Source organism: Pogona vitticeps, chromosome 3, assembly GCF_051106095.1.
Source record: "Pogona vitticeps strain Pit_001003342236 chromosome 3, PviZW2.1, whole genome shotgun sequence".
Lineage (NCBI taxonomy): Eukaryota > Metazoa > Chordata > Lepidosauria > Squamata > Agamidae > Pogona > Pogona vitticeps.
The window spans coordinates 192,853,229-192,874,892 of record NC_135785.1 but is presented as its reverse complement, the minus strand read 5'-3'; the positions used below and the strand labels follow the sequence as shown (position 1 = coordinate 192,874,892).

Genomic DNA, 21,664 nt, shown 5'->3' with positions numbered 1-21,664 from the left:
ACTGTAATTGGTTCCATTGCCATACCGTTGTAATGACAATGGAACCAATTACTGTATCTCCTCTATACAATATTTGCTCCTCTGTACAGTAAAACACCAGAGCCAAGATAATCTAAAGGAAATAAACAAATGCCCTACAGCTGATAGCTGGAGAGGGCTAGGATTGTGTATTACTATCTGATTAGGACTACAAGGAAAGGAAAGCCTCTCAAAAGACAAATGGTAGTTGGTGGGGAGGAGCTGGGATTTTTATCAGCTGGATCCAAGGTGGCTCCATTATCCTGATTCAGCATCATCAGCGAATTTCAGAACCAGTGTAGCTCACTGCTCTATTGTGAATGTACAGATACACAGGGCAAAACAAACAAACAAACAAACACAGAGACACCAACAGAAGCCGCGCTTGGGATACATTGGAAGATTTGTTGCTGTGCTCCTCTTCATCCCTTAAGATTTTTCTCAGGATATATGGAGTCCTCCACATTAAGTGATAAAATTGCTCACCTCCCAGTCAACGAGTTGAAGTTTATTAATCTGCTGCTTCAGTACATGCCAGTGTAATGTGTGCATCTGACTCATTGCATCATTGACAATGACATAATGCATACAGGTTTAAAAATGTTTCCGTGTAACAACCTGTATCTTTAGGACAAATTTAATATTTTATTTTTAAGAACAGAAAAGCTTACAGGAAATGTATTGTGTACTGGGTGTTATGAAAAACAAACCACAAGCAAAGATTGAAGCAGTGTCCTGAAAATTATGTCCCAAAATATTAATATGTCTGAAAAACTAACAACTAAATAGCTATATTAAAATGGTAGATAGATGCTTCAGATGAAACACTAACCATAATAAAATTAGTTTCAGAAATAAAATCAACTCTCAACCGTCATGTTCCCTGTCCCAAGTAACAATGATACACCATGTTGTAAAGTATTCCATATCTTTTCTTATAGAGCAAGTAAAACCCAGTGTCATACAATTTCATGTGCTTCTAGTTTGAGACGCTGACACTGATTAAAAAAGAAACAGCAACATTTCACTGTAGTTTGACATATATGATATGCAATAGAATTATATATTAGAACTGCTAAGGCTAGAAGTGTACGTATCGCTGTATAAAACATTATCAGCTGTGTATTGTTCAAGGCTGGGAAAAAAAGCTGTGATTCATCTGTCCATTGTTCAAATGGTCATAAGAAAGAACTTGGGAGGGAAATGAGAAACTAATGTGATCGGGACAACGAGTGATGATATCACTGATGGGTCTATTTTCGGTAGACCCATCAGTGTCTACTATTTCTGTCTAACATTTTTTTTACTCCTGTGTTATTCTATCATCATTATAGGAGCTGCAGGACAGAAGGAAGAAATCTTTAATTACTGAAAAAATCTTTCATCTCCCCATCAGTAACACCATCTGGCATTGGTGATTTCCAGTAATTAAAGATTTCCTCCTTCCATCCCATGGCTTCCAGACGATGAAAAAGAGTGCATAGCAGTCAGAAAAGCCACATAACAGAAGTAGGAAATTTTTAGTTAGTGAAAATTGCCCCCTCTTAGTGATGTCATCAGCATTCCACAGATATAAATTGTGCAACAGAATTTCAGCCATTATGTTTAATAACAACAAATAGATTCTCCCAATGAACATAAAGAACATAATTTCTGACAGCGGCTTCAATGGAGGCAACTTCCATTATACCTTCTCCCTGTGGTGGGTTGTTCTGGCACTGCCCTGCCTTTGCAACAGAGGTGATGCTACTTGCCTGTGCCAACTGCCAACCATGATTTACTTCTCTTCACGTGGCCCTGAAATGATGGTATGTCATAATGAAGCATCATTCCATGAATGCTTGGGAAGTGGAGTGAAAATAGCAGCAGCCAGTGAGTTGCTGCCAGGCAAAGCCCTGATTGTATCAAGGAGGTGGTGACAGGAATAATTAGCAATGGAAAATAAATGTCAGTTGCAAGAAAGCAACTGCTGAGAGATGGCTACCTATTTGTAAGTTCTTCTCTCTTATTTTTCCTTGCCATTTCCCTCCAGAAATCACAAATCATACCCACCACCTTGTTAACTACCACAAAGGATAAATGAAATTGTTTACCTTAAAATTAATTCAATAATTTATTATGTCTGACAACATGTCAATGACACATGTCACATGCATGTAGAATCTTGTTGTAGTATCTAAAATCTCAACCATCCACAATATTTCATTTAAGGCTCTGGTGGAAACATTTAATTTTTAACTGTCTTTTCAATTTAAGATAAAAATAGAATGGAACCACAATAGTTGTCAAGAAAAAATAGCAATTAAATTACCAGTAATGTCTTTCTAAGTGACAAGAAAGGAGGACACTTGGCTTTCTAGGATCCAAACAAAGATTGTGTCAGTAGCTACTGGATAGTGGACAACAATATTGATTGTTCAACAGTACATTATAGTTGCACAAGAATGCAGTGATGACACTGTGCTGCAGAGCAAATCAACATTCTACAAGGCAATTTTAAAAATAAAGGCAGCCCAAGCTAAAATGTATAACTTCTAAAATAGGTTTGGACTATTGCACCAAATTTAGCACAGTTCCTGCAGACAGTCTGCTCTTGCAGTTTGCCAGATTTGCGGAGGTTTGGACAAAGAATTTTCAAGCAATGTATCTTTAAATAGAAAACTTTTATCTCCATTTAAAAATCAAGAACTCCAAGCTACCCAGATTTAAAATAGCCACTTCTCACCCAAACACAAAGCAGCTGTCAGGAGTGTTTTTCAACAAGTTCTGTGGATATTTGTTGCTTGAAAAATATGGATGATCATCAAGTGCTGTGATTAAACTTATGCTAGGGGGGTACTTGAAAGGGTCTTATACATCCAGATGATCAGTCACACTCATGAGTGAACTGCAACTGATTGCAGATGTGTATGGAGGGAGATGGCTTTGACTTCATATTCCAAATCTTGGATTTTACAGATTCGGAGGATGGAGGTATTTCCTCTTTGCATCTGCATAAAAAACCCCTTCCTTTTCTTTACTGAAGCATGGTACTGCCTGAATGTGATCTTTGATGTTGTTTTTGAGTCTGGGTGCTGCTAGTGTTTGAAACGCAACATGCTGATACATAAATTCTGGTATTAAGGAGGAAGCTGACAGAAAAAAATGAAAAAATTTGCTGCTCCATTCATCTTGGTATATGGCAGAAACTCAGCACATATGGAATAGAGTGTGTGTATGAAACATAATTTTTTCAGTCCAAAACACAAAGATAATCAGATGCCCCAATTTAAGCCATTTCCCTTCCCTCCCAAAGTTTCAGGTAAATTCCCAGTGAACATAAGTTCACTAAAGAAAGATCCACATTGCACACCACTGAAAATGATTTTAAAGTTGTTGTGTTCGATCCTAACAGGCTCAGGTAGATGACTTGAGGTTGACACAGCCTTCCGACTTTCCATACTTTTAAGGTTGGTAAATTGAGTACCTAGTTTGCTAGGAGGTGTAGCTTGGATTATTAAATTTTAAACCACCCAGGGAGTGCTTTATGCACTATGGGGCAGAACATACGCACCAAACTTTGTTTTTGCTTTGCTTTGCAAAAAGCATCTATATCATTCCTTCAACTTTCTCTCAAAATGTGGATGTTTTGTGTTCCACTCTTGAGCATAAAAGAACATTGACTCTGAAGGAACATTGGCTGAGACTTCTTTCACAATACAAATGGTTACTCACGCTATGTATGGGGCAGAAGCATTCCACATTCATGTCAATGCCTTGGGAATTAACAGTGCAATACTTTCCAGCTGCACAGATGTGTACTTGAGTGTGTTCAGTTAATCTGAAAGACACATTTCTTCTAAGTATTTTGATTCCTTTGTGGCTCCCAACAATAGATACCTAGAGAACTTGTTGAAAAACAGCCCTGGCAATTGGATTACTGTTTGCATGAGAAGTGGTTAACTTATGAAAAGAAGTCAGGTTCTAGGATTTTCTCCTTCTAGATGTTTCGTTCTGAATGACAGTAGACACAAAACACTATCTAGTAGACCATCCTGACTGCAGACATTGGTGTTAGCAAAATTCAGGCTGCTCTTTGCTAGGTAATACTTGGCATCCTTTTTCCTGCTGGCAACATGGACACAAGCAATATTAGGCCATTTCCTGGCATTTGGAATTGTGAATAGAAATGCACAAATTTTTGCTGCGCATTTATGTTCATGTAAGAGAAAATGTGGAAGACTAATTGTGGCCAATTGACTGGATGCTGTGTTATAGGCACATTGTGGGTCTACAGTTGGATGTCTGACCAGACATTGCCCGCCCAGCCTGGAATAAAGAGATGAGACAAAGGTGTTGGATAAAACTAGGGCCACAACTTTATTAACTAGAATAGACTTCTGTCTAGAAGGGCGGGATATAAATCCAATAATAAAATAAATAAATAAATAAATAAATTATTAAAACATTGAGTTCCCCCTTTCCAAGGGGGCCTACTGTAGTGTGAAATTATCCTCTGACTCCAATGTACCATTAACAGCTGGATCAGTCCACCAAGGGCGAGTTCCTGTTGCTGAAGTGCACTGCCTCTGACTAGCATGTCTTCAGCCCCCCCCCCCCCAATCTGCAGGAATCCTCCTGCTGCTTCAGTTACCGAGCCACGTGACCCTAGGTGCACACCACCTGGGAGATTCTCTTAACTCCCATTCGCCTTCATATAACTCCTTGTTCTACCAATCAGGGAAATGGGCTGATTGACACCCTCCTCGGGTCTCCCAAGGGAACTCGTCAAATCTCTTACCCTCCACACTAACCGCAGCTGTGACTTAAATATCTATCTATCTATCTATCTATCTATCTATCTATCTATCTATCTATCTATCTATCTATCTATCTATCTATCTATCTATCTATCTATCTATCTATCTATCTATCTATCTATCTATTAATATGCCACCCACACTACCCAAAGGTCTCTGGGTGGCTTACAATAATTTAACTACAGTAAAAAGATAAAAAGATAAAACAATCAAAATACAGTTAAAAATACAGTGCTCTAAAAATTGCCATCAGACCCACAGTTGATATTATTTCAATTAAAAACCTTCTGGAACAGGAAGGTTTTGACCTGGTGCCAAAACATCAAAAACGTTGGCACCAGATGAATCTCCCTCAGGAAGGCATTCCATGGTCTGAGGACAGCTGCTGAAAAGGCCCTTTATCTACAAGCCATCCCTCTTACCTCCTTGAGAGATGGCTCTTTCAGGAGGGCCCCCTGGCTAGATCTTAATTGCCAGGTAGGTTCATATGGAAGGCGGCAGTCCTTTAGGTCAGTGGTCCCCAACGTTGGGCCTCCAGATGTTCTTGGGCTACAACTCCCAGAAGCCTTCACCACCACCTCTGCTGGCCAGGATTTCTGGGAGTTGAAGTCCAAGAACATCTGGAGGCCCAAGGTTGGGGACCACTGCTTTAGGTATCCAGGGCCCAAGCCATTTAGGGTTTTATATGTCAAAACAAGCACTTTGACTTGGGCACAGGCAGCAACTGGTTTGTTGTTGTTGTTGTTTAGTCATTTAGTCATGTCTGACACTTTGTGACCCCATGGACCAGAGCACACCAGCGACTGGTAGCCAATGTAATTTAAACTGAATCAGCTTGATGTGTCCCCTAGCGGCCCCACCACTCACCAGCCATGCAGCTCGATTCTGAACCAGGTCCAGTCGTCGGACTGTCTTCAAAGGCAGCTTTAAATACTTTGTCTTCCCCACATTACCTATTTAACCTGAAGTAAGAATGGAATGGGCACCCCCCCGCCTGCCTCCTGATACATACCAATTATGGAGGCAGACCAAAAAATCCCATTCAGCCTTGAAGTAAGGGGCAGGCGGGTGGGCCACAAAGTCGGTGATCAAAAGAGGCCAGTCTTGGGGGAGGCAGACAAGATGAAGTCTCCTCCAAGGCCCCCCCCCGGCCTTGACGTCACTTGCCAGCGCTCGTCTCATCTGCACGCTGTGCAGAGCAATCCCAAAACCAATATGCAACCAGCAGCTTGTCAGTTAGGAGCAGAAACTTTTGCAGTTACTCTTGCATGCACATAAATACCTAGTAGGAGACAGGAAGACAATGCTGGTGAAAGAGAGAGATAGTGCAATGTCATTACAAAGCTTTGCAACATATTTTGCAAAGATGGGCCCTACCCTGATTTCATGCAGCTATCTGACCAGACTGGCTGCTAAAATTTGAACTCAAACCAGATGGCACAGATAGTATATTGTTAGAAAGGTGTCTAACGCTGTACAAGTTCCTCTCACTTCTCATAGTCTGCAAGTCAGCATGCTTTGTTTTTAGTTTTCGGATGGTAAACAAAGTCTGACTGCTCAGCGTGACACTTGGAGGGAATTGGATCTCTAGAATATTAACATGCTTTCAGCTTCTAAGGCTGTGCTATCTGAATAGTCTACTTTGACCCTTACTTCAACATTAGTGCACTGCACCTTAGGGCACAGGACAGACTATATGATGTCTGCAGATCTATCCTTTCCCTGCTGCTCTGTATCTGAGATGACTGTCTCAATCTGCATACTTCTAGGCCTGTCCCTAAACTTTCATTTTATTTAACCTCTTTTAGGTATCTAATGGTCTTCCAATAAAACATGCTTCAAATGTTTTACTCTTGAGTCTTTGCTCATTTCCCTAATTATGAGAAAAGCACTGATGCAGAAATTGTCACATCTGCTGAGTTGCAAAGAAATTATCATTCAGAGAGACAGCAACACATGAACAGTGGGTACTGTGCTGCGCTCTCAAGCAGTGCTGCTTTTTGACAACTAGTTATCTCCACCGGCATGTGAAACTGTTCACAGGAGAGCAACAGCAGTAGGTATTGGTTTACTAGGATACAAGAAGACAGTGCAGGATGGATGAGAGATTTCACTCTCCAAATCCCTGGCAGTGATGGGAAACCCCACAAAAAACATTTTTTGACCCTATGGGTCATCAGCAAGTCTGGTGAGCAGTTGTGGGGGGGGGGGTCTGAGTGGTAAATGCACAAAGGAAACAACTAATCTTCAGGAAGCTGCCTGTTTTCCAGACTGAGAAGGGCCTGGTAATTTAAGGTGTGCAGTTATTTTATATGAAAAGGAAGGATTGGAAGAGGGGATCCTACTGACACTTATTTTTGAATCCTTTCTTTTAGGATGCTATTGTTGCAAAACTTTTGCTAGGAAATTGATGCTTAGCAGTGCTGCCACATCATAATGTAATCAGTCTCTCTTTGCATATGACCCTTCTCAAAATAAGACTTGCTATATTTCCCCATTGCTATATCTAGGGTAATCAGTTGTACCATTTTCAAAAACATTGGACATTTAATTTCTAACAATTAAATCATTTCTCTTCCCATTTTCTAACCAAGCCTTAATTAAGCTCACTAGAACATGGCTGTAATGCATAAATTCTCCAGTAAAAGCATTGTGTTGGTTTTGTGGTTTTGTGTTGCATTCTACTGGTTCGAAAAACTGAAGGAAAGCAAAATACAGCAGATCTCTCCCCCCCAGATTTTAAGACCTGACAATTCCTTCTCTGTGTCTTAAATGTACTAATTCACTTTGCACTGTCCTTTTTAAAATGTGTGACTTTTCTCATCACTCTATGAAGAGTCTTTTCATCTTTCCAGTAAGTTAACGGGTGTCTTCCTGTTGGGTGTAGTGAATCCTAAACCAGTCTTTAAATAAAGAGTATAACAATTTACATATTATCATGAACAAAATGTTTGCACAAATCAATGTGAATATGTGAATATTTATTTTTATTTGTTACATTTATGCCCCACTTTCCCACTAAAAGGCAGTGCTCAAGACAGCGCACAGACTTTTGAAAGAATAAAAGTGGATGAAACCACATTTAATTAAAAATTAGTAAAATTTTGTGAACCACCCCCTCGTAGACCATTGAAGTCAACCAAATACATTAAAATCATTAAAACCAGCAAAGGTACAGTTAAAAATAACATAGCAGAGCAGGTTAAATATCGTACTCCCATCTAAAAATATGTGGTTTAATTCCCTTTTTAAGATCAGAGTGAAAGCACTTGGGGTGGAAGGCATTCCATAGTCAGGGGGCTATACAAGAGAAAACCCTCTCCTGGGTGCTTGCGAAGATTTTAACCTCCTGCTAGGCTTATAAAGAGACAGCTGGTCTCACAGGTAGCCAAGATCTAAACCATTTAGGACCTTAAAGATTAAAAGCAACATATTGAATTGAGCTCAGTAAGCAACTGACAACCAGTGTAAGCTGACCTGACAGTGGGAGCACAACCACTTCTAAAACAAGTTGAATCTTGATTCCCAAATCTGAGTTTCTATTAACTAGCAGCATGTCCATCTTGTCCATTTAGTCCCAGCTTGTTCAGCCTTTCCAGTCAGTTATCAATTTCAGGCAACAGTCAGAGGTCCTGACTGCTTCCTCAGTGTTGGCAGACAAAAAGCAATAGAGCTGGGTAATATTAGTATGTTGGTGATGTCCCACCCCAAAGCAACAAATGACCTTTCACATAGCAGCTTCATATAGATAATAAATGATATAGGGCAGTGGTCCCCAACCTTGGGCCTCCAGATGTTCTTGGACTACAACCCCCAGAGCCTTCACCACCACCTCTGCTGGCCAGGATTTCTGGAAGCTGAAGTCCAAGAACATCTGGAGGCCCAAGGTTGGAGACCACTGCATTATAGGAAATAATATTTTTCTTGAATATATTTCAAGAAAGTAAGCTTTTCCAGTATACTCTTTTCAAACAAAAGAAAGGTGGAGATGGTGGGGATTTACTAAATCCATTGTTCTCACCTATTTAGGATGTATCACATCTGGAGGCCCAAGGTTGGAGACCACTGATATAGGGGATAAGATGGAGCCATGAGGGATGTCACAGGTCATCCATCATCATTATTCATCCTTGTACATGCGTCATCATTATTCAGTGCTCTTAGTACCCAACAAGTACACCCTCTAATTTTCCTGTGCACTATGTTGAGGCTCTGCCCCCTGCAAATGGGATTCCAGCTGTGACCAGAAGCAAGTGGGTGAAAACACTGGCTAGACTGCATTTGCCCAATGCAGTGCAGTACACCTGCATGCCCTAGAGGGAATGTCGGTACACATCTAGCCAGGCAATCCAGCAGGATACTATGGTCTCTGATACTAAATGCCACCGAATGGTCCAGAACACAGCATAAATGCAATTTTGGCTGTTTAGACATCAGTTTTCTTTGCCTTATGTAACTGTGAGAAGAAGCTAGGGCTTAGAAGTAAATAGTTACAAATAACAAGGTCCTTGTAATAACTTCCTTTTCCCAATAATAAATTTATATCCAAGTTATATTACAGTTTAACAAGGGCGAACATCAATCCTTCATGGTGGCACACCTAACTTTTAGTTAATTGTATTACAGTATTCTTATAATAGATTTGAGGTGCATTGATATCCATTGTCAATGTAAATCGTTGTTTTAATTGTTTTTATGAATAATTTATTGTGAGCCGCCCTGAGTAGACATGTGTCTAAAAAGGTGGGATAAAAATCAAATAGATAGATAGATAGATAGATAGATAGATAGATAGATAGATAGATAGATAGATAGATAGATAGATAGATAGATAGATAGATAGATAGATAGATAAATAAATAAATAAATAAATAAATAAATAAATAAATAAATAAAATTTGAATGTCTTCATTTTTGCATGCCGGATTTTTGCTGGAAAAGATAAATATGTTTCCGACCAAGTGTTTTGATACTGTTTTCACACACCTCAGTTTACACTCATTCTCTGTGCAGCTTGAGTTGGTTCTCCCTTTTGAGTGAGGAGCTGGAACATGCAAATATGCCATGCGAACAAGTATCTTTGTGTTGCTGTGTGACTAGCCATTATCATCATAGCCATTATTACTGTTACTGTTCGGATGCTCTCACAAAGTGCTGCCTCTGCATACACTTGAGTACTCTAGTCTTGTCTAGGAAATTATATATTTCTGAGTAAAATATTACACAGGAATACAGAAAATTGACATAGAATTTTCCCCCTGAAGTCCTTGCAATTTGTCATGAGAATGCATTGAGAAGAGTCATGTACGCTCCTTTGATCTCCCGCTGGGAAAGACAAGATATACTGTGAATGCAATCAATAAACAATGAAGAGGCTGAAGCTATAAGAAAAAGTGATTAAACCAGGCATTTGTGGAATTTGCCCAATAACTAGAAGAAAAATACTTCTCCCTAACAGATACACAATTTATGCCACTGATTTATATTTGCAGATTTGCTAGAACATTGAACTCAGTGGGGCTTCCTAGAGTGAACAGGATTGCCCTGCTAATTTCTGTCATTGTTTCCCATCCCCCACATATGTCATAGGGAAATTTTTGGATCTGATCTTTTAATAAAATGCCCTTTAGGTTTTTTCTCCCATCATTTTTATTTTAAAAGGCAACAAAAAAAAATCCACATCTCAAACTTGTTCCTTACTATTTCAGGCTAATTGTACAGGTTCACATGGAATGGCAAGATACAGTGTTATATTTTGAAAAGCTTACTTATGGCACTTCCCTTGACTCATAAAGATATATTTTTAAGACTGTTTCTCTTAAATAAGTTGAGTTGCTGTTACGAATAGCAGTCCATTCTATAAATGTATGCCTTGTTTTGAATATGTACAGCTGATGTCCACTGTCTTTTACCACTGTTGCTTTGGGTTCCTGTTTGAAAACATTCTTGTGAATAATTTCTGTTTCTGTGGAACAAGAGCTTCAGGAAAATGAATTTCCAGGGAAATTTGGCTCAGATACTGTACTGACGATAATGATAATACTGTTTCCAACTGCAAACCTTTCTTTGTTCTTGAAGACATGTTACTGTCTATCTTTTTGAGCTGATTTGGGGCAGGCATGTTTTTAATCAAAACACATTTGAGTGAAGTATGAAGAACAGGGACCATGTAATCAAGATAGTGGAAGGTCCATATACCCAAGTCAGGAAAGGAAATAAGATCAGAGCTTTTGTCAACATTGATTTTTTTTTTAAATTGAGAAAGTGTTTTAAAAAACCCCAACAATTCAGTGTTTAAACTGAGGACGGCTTCCCATGAAGGGAAGGGGAAACTAAGAGAAGGGGTTAAGAATGTGCTGTAAGGAAGCTGACAACGGAAATGAAGTAGTTTGCATTAAAAATGAGAAAGGTGGTGAAAAAAATAAGACAGGGCAAAAATAAATCAGAGAGTCAAATAGTTGTTTCCAGTTCTTAATTCTATTCTGCTGGAAAGCCAGGAAGGATTTCTGGTTAAGGAAGGGAAGAGCAAACACTTTATTTGGAGCTTCCAACTGTTTTGCCTCCCACCAACCCCCCAATAAAAACAAAACATTTGAAGTGAAATAACAAGTTTCAAATTTATTATCATTTTATCCCCACTCTACAAGCAATCATTGCTAAGTTGGGTCGGCAATGGGGAATATGTGCTATATTCAATATTGTGTAGAACCTCCACTTTAATTCCATTTGAGCTGATTATACAAAAGCCATCTCTTAGCCTTGCTACAGCACGTGAAAGCCACCTCAGCCTGCTCTGTAGCTTGTTTTTCCAATCTTCTTGTAGCCAATACATGAACTTGTGTGGTTAATATTTGTTTGTAGCCTAAGGGACTCACATGCCTAATTGCACATCTACCTATTAACTCATTGTTGTGGTTTTTTTTTTCTAGTTTACACCGAATTCTAATGGATTTACAGAATCAGCAGCTAAGCCAGTTGTCTCACTGGTTAGCTAAAACAGAAGAAAGAACAGCAAGAATAGAAGCAGAACCACTGGGGCCTGATCTGGAGGACCTGAAGCGGCAGGTGGAAGAACATAAGGTAAACTTCAGTTCATCTGCCCAGATTTCTATTGCATATTTCCAACATCTTTGTTAGGTCTTTAAGAAGAAGAAGAAATATAATTAACAATTGGTTAGTGCAGGTGGAGTTATTTAGTCACTGCCTATATGACAAGAAGGACATGGCTGTGTGGAATTAGCTACCATGAGGTGAACCACTAATTTCATTGGTTGGAGGTACAGTCATGCCCCGCTTAATTATTACCCCACATTATGACAAATTCGCTTCATGACGATGTTTTTGTGATCGCAATTGCGATCGCAAAATGATGGTCTAAATGGGGATTTTTCGCTTTGTGAAGATCGGTTCCCTGCTTCGGGAACTGATTCTTTGCATTACAACGATCAAAACAACTGATTGTTGGGTTTTCAAAATGGCCACCGGCTGCTCAAAATGGCTCCTCGCTGTGCTTAGGGACAGATTCTTCACTATACAAGCACCGAAAATGGCCGCTGTATCGAGGATCTTCACTGGATGGTGAGTTTTTAGCCCATTGGGATGCATTAACTGGGTTTCAATGCGTTTCAATTGGTTTTTTAATTTTGCTTTATGACGTTTTCGCTCTACAGCGATTTCGCTGGAACGAATTAATGTCATTAAGTGAGGTACCACTGTAGTATAAATTAAGAGGCTGGTTAGTGTGCCCTTCACAGTTCTATCTTGACTGTTATGCTTGCGTTCTGCAGCTTCTGGTCCAAACCTTCGTAAGGAGAAGATCTTATGCTCTGATTTTAAATGCTAACAATCTCGACAATACTGGTATAATGTTCAGTGGTTAATTATCACAAATTAGGAGGATAATGTGGCGATTTCCTATTGTACACAACTGGTGTACCATAATGTGGCAATTTACAGCTGGAGGTTATATGAAGGGACATTGGCGGGAGTAACTGATGGCATTCCTACCTTTGTCCCTAGGAGCCATTAAGAAATAATGTTCATCTCTGAGTAAATGTTGACATAGTCCTTTAATATAGTTTTGATATGAAACACATCAATGTGTATTTGTAATGTGCAAATCTAGACTTAAATGAACAAAACTGAATTGAACTGTTCTGAAGAACACAACAAGGAAGTTTTGAATTTCCTTTCAACAAGATTGGGATTGTTGTCGTATTTCTTTTTTTCTCACTCACAGCCATTATTCACAGAATAAACAGTGGGCTAGGATGGTAAGGGAAAAGAGAATTACAGTATGCTATTTACTGCAAAATACAATAATAACATTTCAGATTTTATTATTCCCTTGTTTCTTTCTTTTGCTATTTTGTGCTTTCCTTCTAGAGTTCTCTAGTAGCAAATCGCCACTATTAGTTATTATAATTGGGATTTCTGATCTCATTAGCAGTGCTGGAACTCTGAGCATGCAGCCCCTGAGTGCTGTAAAGTATTCAAACTGAGTGCCTTGCCTTTGTATGGGAAAAATGTGGAGTATTTTTGAAAAATGAATTTAATTATATAAACAAGAAGCCAGCATATAGTGAACAAAGGCATTAGGTAAAACTGTGGTTTGTTGTGTCCTTTCACAGTTTCTGTTATACAGTGGTGCCTCGCATAACAGGCACCCCGTTTAACGATGAATCTGTTTCGCTTACCGATTTTCGCATAGCAATGATTTTTCCCCAGCTGATCGGCAGTTTCCAAAATGGCCGCCGGGTAAAACAGGGACGGATTCCTTGCTTACCGGGCAGCTAAAATGGCCGCCGTATGGAGGATTTTCGCTTAAAAGGTAAGTTTTAAGCCCATAGGAAGGCATTGAAGGGGTTTCAATGCATTCCTATGGGTTTTTTAATTTCGCATAGTGACGAATCCGCATAGCGATGATTTTTGCTGCACGGATTATTGTCGCTATGCGGGGCACCACTGTATGTATGAAGATCTTTCATAATACTTCTGTTGTATATGGAGAATTAAAGTTGCCAGCCTAAATCCATTTTGCATATTTTCACAGGCTGCTATTGATTTCAGATAAAATGTCTATGTAAAATTGGCAGTGGGAAATAAGAAGTGTTGCTGATGTAACAACTTCCTATTTGAATTAAAACATCAAGACTATTTACTTTATTTATTGAAAATATTTTTACCCCACCTTTCTCCTTAAAATGACCCAAAGGTACAAAATCACATACAGTATGTCCACTTCTGACCCTCTTCCTATTCTCTTAGGTGTGAGAATTTTCTCTCCAACCTGCTCTCCACAATGTATCCTGTTCCTAAAGTTTCAGCGGCTCAGCTTGTATAATTTGTGTCAGGGAGATGAACCATGTAAAAAGAATGTAGGCCTAAATCCTACTTATAGTTCCAATTAGATTAAGCCCATCGAATCAGTGGAATTTACATGAGAGTTGACTTCCCATTCAGCATTAAGTTTGAATGGTGTATTGAAAAATAACAATTGAATTCAGGCCGCGTTACTATAAAACCAATGGGTATAAATTTGGGATTCCTACATGATACACTACAAGAACAAGACTTTATATCAACTAAAAGTTTGTGAAATTTGCTAAAAATGAACCAGATGGCCACTTAATTCCATACAAATCTGTAACATTACTGATGAGATTTTATGTAATCACCCCTCATTAGGAGTTGAAGCAAAATCCTTAAAATCCTCTGAGTGAATGTATTTAATTCAGGAAATGTGCAGCCCACATTTTTCGGACTCAGTTTCACAAATATTTTTCACATCAGGCGTGACCATTGCTCATTTTGGTTGGGTCTGACGGGAATTTGAATTCATCAACATATGGGGAGCAACATGTTTTTGACTCCCGGTTTTAACCTATGTTAAACAGCTTGATACATCCTGAAGGATAGGGATAAACTATAAAGAACTTTACAAATACAGTAAATGGAAGTTTATTTTTCAGGGAACCTTTAAAAAGGATTACGAGATACTAGTGTTGTACATAAGGAAGTCATGCAATATGAAATGTTGAACTGTGAAGAATAAATTATTATGTCGCCGTACATTCTCTGCTCACCCTATGCAAACATATGAAGAAATCTCTAGGTCCAAAAGGAGCTCTCTAGTGCTGTTAGTGCTGACAGCTTTCCTTATCTTAAAAATGGGAAATATTTTTTCTACAGTGAGTTCCAGATTCTGTCTTTTGATCTCAAAGGTACTCTTCTTATGCTTCCTGCTGTCCCAATTCATCAGTTGCTGAGGGAACAGAGAAGTGAATGGCTTCATTGTAATTCACTCTATCGTAACTTAATAATATAGAATGCTTTGTAACTTAATTCATTATTCACCTTCAGATATTCTGGAAAATGTTGGGGGGGAAAAAGTCCTGTTTAATTTCTACACTCTCTAATAACACAGTACAATTGATATCAAAAATAACAAAAGTATCCGTGCAGCTCCACAGTGGAAGGGGCATATAATCAATATGAAGAATCAACTTAACTCCTCCTTTTGTGTCTTGGAATAGACGTTAATATATCATGACATTTTGAATCACGCAGACACAAACAGGAGCTGCTGCTTTGCATTGCTGTATATGAACCAAGTAATGCAAATGTTAGCCTTACCATCTAGCATTTTTATGAGTATTTTCACCATCTTATTAGAACTGCAAAACTGGAAAGGACCCAGTGGATCATTAAGTCCAGCTTCTTTCACGGAGACACAATGGGAATCGAACACCCAGTCAATAGTGAGGTTGTTTCTTTCTTTCTTTTTTTTAAACAATAGCTACTTCCAGTAAGCAGTAAGGGAACAATAAAATCTGAGGAAGATTTTATTAAGTGATTGAAATGAAAGATTTCTTTTTCTTTTCATGTGCATATCATGTATGTCAACCCATTAATTTTTTGTGGGGATGAGGCTTGTGTTTTCCTTGAAAAGCATTTTCATATATGTTATGAGACAGGTCATGCTGCCTAGAGAATGCTGGTAGTTTCAGTCCCTCTTCTTATTTCTATGCTGATTCTGCACCTAAGTAAAATACTTGAATAGGGCTAAATTAAATCGTAAAGTAAGACACTTTTGCCTGTTTGAATAAATGTACAGTACTTGGACACATGAGTTACATTATCCTGAATACACTACATCTTGTCTGGTTTAGAAGCTATGCAAGGTTAGTCAGGGTAGACTACCATGGAATACCAGGAATCTCCAGGTAGGATCAGAAAAGAATTCTGCAACAAACTCTGCTGGTGGCAATACAGGTGGCAATCTTTGACTATTGAGGGTCCACCCCCATCCTGTAACCCCCAAGGTCTTCTTCAAGGGAGAAGGGAGCCCTAGAGCAAGTCAGAACATGAAAGGCTGGGAGAGAAAGCTTTCAATTCATGTACATTTTACTGGTGCTAGATGTTGACATCATTACCTGCCATGGCATAAGTTTACACCAGTAGGTTTTACCCCAATATATCACAAGTAAGTATGTAATTTATACTTGCCATTTTTCTTGTTCTTGACAAAAAGAGACATTTTTATATGTTGAGACATTTTCTGTCTTCCCCACTGTAAAAAAAGATCCACCACCATTTAACATTTCTGCCAAAGAGAAAATATCAGGATTTTTTTTTCAGTAGCAGCAACATTATCTCTATTATCTCTTATTTTTGCAGGGGAAAGATAATTTTATGCATAAAAAAGATAATTTTATGCAAAAAAATACTTACACATACTTTCCACAAAAAAGTCCCAGATTGTGAAAAATACATGAAAATGCTTGCAATCGTACTCAACACTGAGAAAAGGGTTTTTTTTATATCATCCTCACCTGTATAATATACCTGTATAAATAACCATATAGATTTACCTCACTAGCTAGAAGTTTTACTGATGTGATGAGTTTTATTCTGTATCTCTGATGCTATTTTGCACCACAGTTTTCTGTTTAAATAGGAACATTTCATTCAAATAGAGCCTTCAAAACAGCAGGCAAGTTGATGGATCTAGTCTTGATCCCTAATATGTGAAAGAGGACAGCAAAAGGAAGAAAATATTTCTTTTTGGTTGCATTATCCGTTCCCATCACATTCTGTTCCTTCAATTCATCTTTATATGTTTTGTAACCTTTCATTTTCTTCCTGAAAAGGATGATTAATTTTTTTGCCCTTGAAAGTAAATGTTGCATTAATGGTTACTTATAGCTTGCATTATTTGCCTCATTTGTCAAATTTTAGACTTGGCACAGTTCCTGATGTTTCATTTCTCTTTCTTAACCAAGACAGAGGAAACAGCCTCTAAATCACTGATCATTCAGTTAAATAAATCAGGATGTATAAAATGTCTCACTATTAAGACCAGAACATCCACATTAGTTTTAATGTTTTGATAGTACATAATAAAGAATCTTCTGGTGCTTGGGAGATGACATGATAACCCAGTTACCTAAAATGTCCTCAGTATAGATACAAAAATCAATGATACTATTAGGACAGCTTTAGCCTTCTGTGTCTGAAATGTTTCTCTTACTATATTTGATTTTTTTATCAAAGGGATAGGCTTGGTTTGTGCTTAAGTCATGTCTTCTGAAGTCATTAAGATCTGTCTAGTATTACTACTACTATTATTACAATTGCTACTACTACATTGAAAAGGTAAAGTCTAAAAATAAGAGGCCACATTCTAGACATTTGCGGGTCTGATGACATGTTTGAAAAATCACTGATATTTGGATTTTTGGAAGCATTTTAGCAGATACTGGCAATTATTTTAAGTTGGTAGCCAAAAATTATGAAGCAACTCCAGTTGCTGAAATTAGTATGCAGAGGAAGATGACCTGATATTGCTTCCATTATCTTTTAAGTTTTTCACAAAGGTTTTCACGGCCGGGATCTAATGGTTGTTGTGGGTTTTTCGGGCTCTTTGGCCGTGTTCTGAAGGTTGTTCTTCCTAACGTTTCACCAGTCTCTGTGGCTGGCATATTCAGAGGACAGAGTGCTGCCCTCTGAAGATGCCGGCCACAGAGAATAGCGAAATGTTAGAAAGAACAACCTTCAGAACACGGCCAAAGAGCCCGAAAAACCCACAACAGCCATTTTAAGTTTTTGCTTCAATATTTATACTTCACAATTTTTGTAGTTTCTGTAATTTTTAGATAGCTTGCTGATGGATCTCCACCTACTAGAAGGTATGATTTTCTTTGTTGTTTATCCGGAAGTATAATATCCAGCTTATTAAAATCAACTGTTCTATCTGTGACAATTTGCTTGTCCCAGTACATTATAAAAGTTTCATTTTGTAAAACTGGAGGTGGCTGGAATTTATAATATGGAGGAAAAAGACAAGGGCAACTGATAAAATTTAGACAACTGCTTAAAAATCATCTTTGCAACTTGGTTTCTTTGCAACTTATTTGACCCATGCACAGTTTCTTGAGGTCAGCAAGTCCTCATTAACCCATGCTCTATGGCAAATAAAGGCACTCTGTCCATGCCTTTGGATAATGGTACCAATATTTTGACAGGAAGACTCCAGTTTTCCTATTTAATTCATCAAGTTTACTGTACCTCCAGCCAACAGTTCCAAAATATGTTAACATTGTAGTTGCCCAGGTATTAATAGCAGTACTCTTTCCATTTGCACTAAGTTCTCTTTTGAATACTGCCTTCACTGCATCAAAGTACTTGTTCCTCAACAATGATTTAAGTCCCTTGGGGTTTATGTTGAGATTTTTGTAGATGCCTAGATGTTTATAGGTATTCTGTTCCTTTAAGCATGGAACAAACTGATTATTATTGAGCTTATAGTTAATGTCTTCTGAGAATCTGTCTCTTTTGATGTGGTGGTGGTTTTTACTATTGTAAGTAAAACATATTGATCTGTTGTCAGGCCCAAATCAAAACATTTTGCTAGGGGAAACAAGGGACCACAATGACCTCTCTATTTTGTACACTGTCCTATGTGTATTAAATTTTACATTAGTACCGGCCAAAAAATGACTCTTATCACCTCACTTGAAGGCAGCAAATTTCCTGTTGGGCTACAGGACTAGACAGATGATACATACAGCAATGTCTACCAATATGCTACTGCAGCTTACCCAACAATTGCTTTTCGGTCAGACAAATGCTAAAATGCAGGAATGGTGGCAGTGTGTGACAATGCATCATGTTACCAGAGCACCACACACTTGATATTTGATTGAGACTGGCCTATCTCCTCTATGTCCACTGACTTGGAAGCTCTTCCGGTGGTGTTGTGTATAAAAAAATGACAGGCATTTTGGTTGCCTGCAACAAGCAACCTACATGTTCCTGGTAAGGGAGATGGGAATGGCCAGGTTGCTAAAAAAAAACCTCTCAAGATCACTGCTACTTTTAGCAGTAAGTCTCTCTCTGCTCAATTTGAGTGCCAGCCCTGTTCACTGGTAACAGTGGAGGGAAATTACAAATATTTATTGGTAGAATGCTGTATTATAATAAGGTGTGTCAACCAGTAGATGCCACTGACATTAGAGTAGATCGCATTAACATTTTCTGACACCAAGAAGTTTTAATGTTTTCCTCTGTTGTCCAACTAAGAACAAAGAAAATTAATTGATGTGCTTTTCCTCTGACAGTAGTCCATTTAACCTAAATGTATAAGGAACCCTAGAGCATGTGGGCTAATTTCCATTCATGGAGATTTAGCATGAAGAGGGCTTTGTCAGGAAAGGTGTATAAAAATAAGATGAATAGGGTGACTTGGAAAAATCAAAAAAGGGCTGAAGAAGATTTGTATGAGTGCATACATAACTTTTTTTCCTCTGGTGTTTGAGAAATTACTCATGACCTCACTACACGGTCCCCCTTCCTGTGCCCCAAGGTGCATACACACATGCATGAGCACATGCGTGCATACTTACTTACCTGGGACAGGCAAAGAAAAAGGCAGAGACTGCAGGCACCCTCCCCAACCTTTGTAAAGCATCTCTCCCTGACTCAGAGTAGAATAGGAAAGGTTTCAGCAAATATGCTTGGTGCAGGGATTCAATAGCTGTGTTCTCTGTAGGAGCCACACACACACACACACACACACACACAGTCTTGTGGCTAATCATTAAGACATTTGTCTTTTTTTCTCTGACCCTACTTTAGAGAATTTTTTTAAAAAACCTAAGAAGGTCTTGGACCTTCTGGGGCAGTCTGTTCCTCCAAAAATCTGCCCAGTCTTCAACATCTATCTCAGGTGGAACTCCCAGACCAACAAGTGCATGGGCACAAGAGACAACCTTCTTAGTGCTGAGGCTCTAGAAGGGCTTCTGTCTTTCCTGCTTTTTGGACAGAGTTTTACTTCAGTCATTTTTGAAGGTAGAGATTCTCAACCTTTGGTCCTGCATGTGTTACACACTTCAGTCTCTGCCAGCACAGCCATTGATCAGGGAATCCAAAATTGCTTGAAGATCAAGGATTGAAAACCATAATTTTAAACTGTTGACACTTATGTGATGTTTTATTCACTGTTGTTTAAGTTATTTTGTAGTGTTAAATTGTTATTGTTTTATATTCTTTGAGTTTATACTATACAATTCTATAGTTTCTCAGTTGTATTCTGGGTTGATCATGTAGTCTGCTCTGAACTCATTGTGAGTGGAAGAATGGGACATAAATTTTCTTTAAATAAAATAATGAAATGAACACACTATAAATTTCACCAGTAAACTTGATAGCAGTGGTGCTTCTGTTTATGTGATAGTTTATCCCATGTACTAAGTCACTAAGGTGACTCTTGTGAGAAATTGTTGAGTCTTAACTTAGTCTTGTTCACTCTATGAACATCTAAGCAAATGGATGTTTGAATGTTCAAACAAATTCAGTTTTCAATACCACACATTTAGACATGGTTTGAACCATGTCATTGAAATGTGTCTAAATGTGTGGCAACAAAGTATCTTTCTTTAACTCTCTGAGATTAAGCTGTTGTTATTTGTTTATTTTTGAGAAGGTTTTTTCTGCCTTCTTCAGTCCAAAATAATTATCTTTCCTGTAGATTCAACTATAGTGTGTTATATTATAAACCAATCCCTTTGATGGCATTGTCAGGCACATATTTGACTAAAATAACCTTGTGTCTCAGTCAGCATAAATAGATATGCTGGGGGGAGGGCATGCTGTATCTTACAAAAATGAATTCTGTTCCATTGACATAACATTTTTCTGTTTCCAGCAAAAATCACTTTAGGCTAGTTGCATCAGAGTAGCCCTTTTTTTCTCATATAGCTGCCCTTCTTTAGATGCATTCCAGTCATGATGAGCTACCAGAGGAAAGAGGCTTTTTTCCCTGGTCCTGGCAGATTTTGTTATTTGATTATGCATTGATTTGCTATTTTCGTGCTGTGATCCCTTCATTTTAGTCTCAGTCTGATTCAGTCTCATAAGTACATCTTGACTAACAGGAGTGGGGAGATAATTTCTTTATGAAGCAAATCTGACAGTTTCTATCACAGTGGAAAAGGGGGAATATGGAAGGGGAGAGGGAGAGGATAACAAATGTATCAGCTTCCTCCAAAGACCTACCATCTCACTAGGCAACTATGTCTCAGGATGTAGACTATACAGCCAAATTATCTTGGCCCAGATTGGGCTGGATAGTTCCTAACAGGGTAACTTTGAGCTGCAGTATGTTGGGGCGATATTTGCATCAACATGCAAGGATCAATCACATTGCACTCAATTATTAAAAATGTAATTGTACAAGTTACAGATACACACATAAAAATACACCTGTGAATATGCACCATTGGCCATTTTTAATATGCCTAGTTACAACTTCTGTGAGCCTTATTTATCAGTGTGTTCAGATTTCC

The 21,664-nt window shown here is 38.5% G+C and overlaps 1 protein-coding gene across 11 annotated transcripts in view; it reads left to right on the top strand.

Moving 5' to 3' along the window:
* Window positions 1-21,664, top strand: part of DMD (dystrophin) — a 1,295,019-nt gene that overhangs the window by 495,745 nt on the left and 777,610 nt on the right. For all 11 annotated transcript variants that reach the window (XM_078390471.1, XM_078390476.1, XM_078390472.1 and 8 more), the window contains one exon: window positions 11,747-11,897. In XM_078390471.1, coding sequence (XP_078246597.1) covers window positions 11,747-11,897 — 151 coding nt within the window. The remainder of the gene's footprint in view (window positions 1-11,746; window positions 11,898-21,664) is intronic.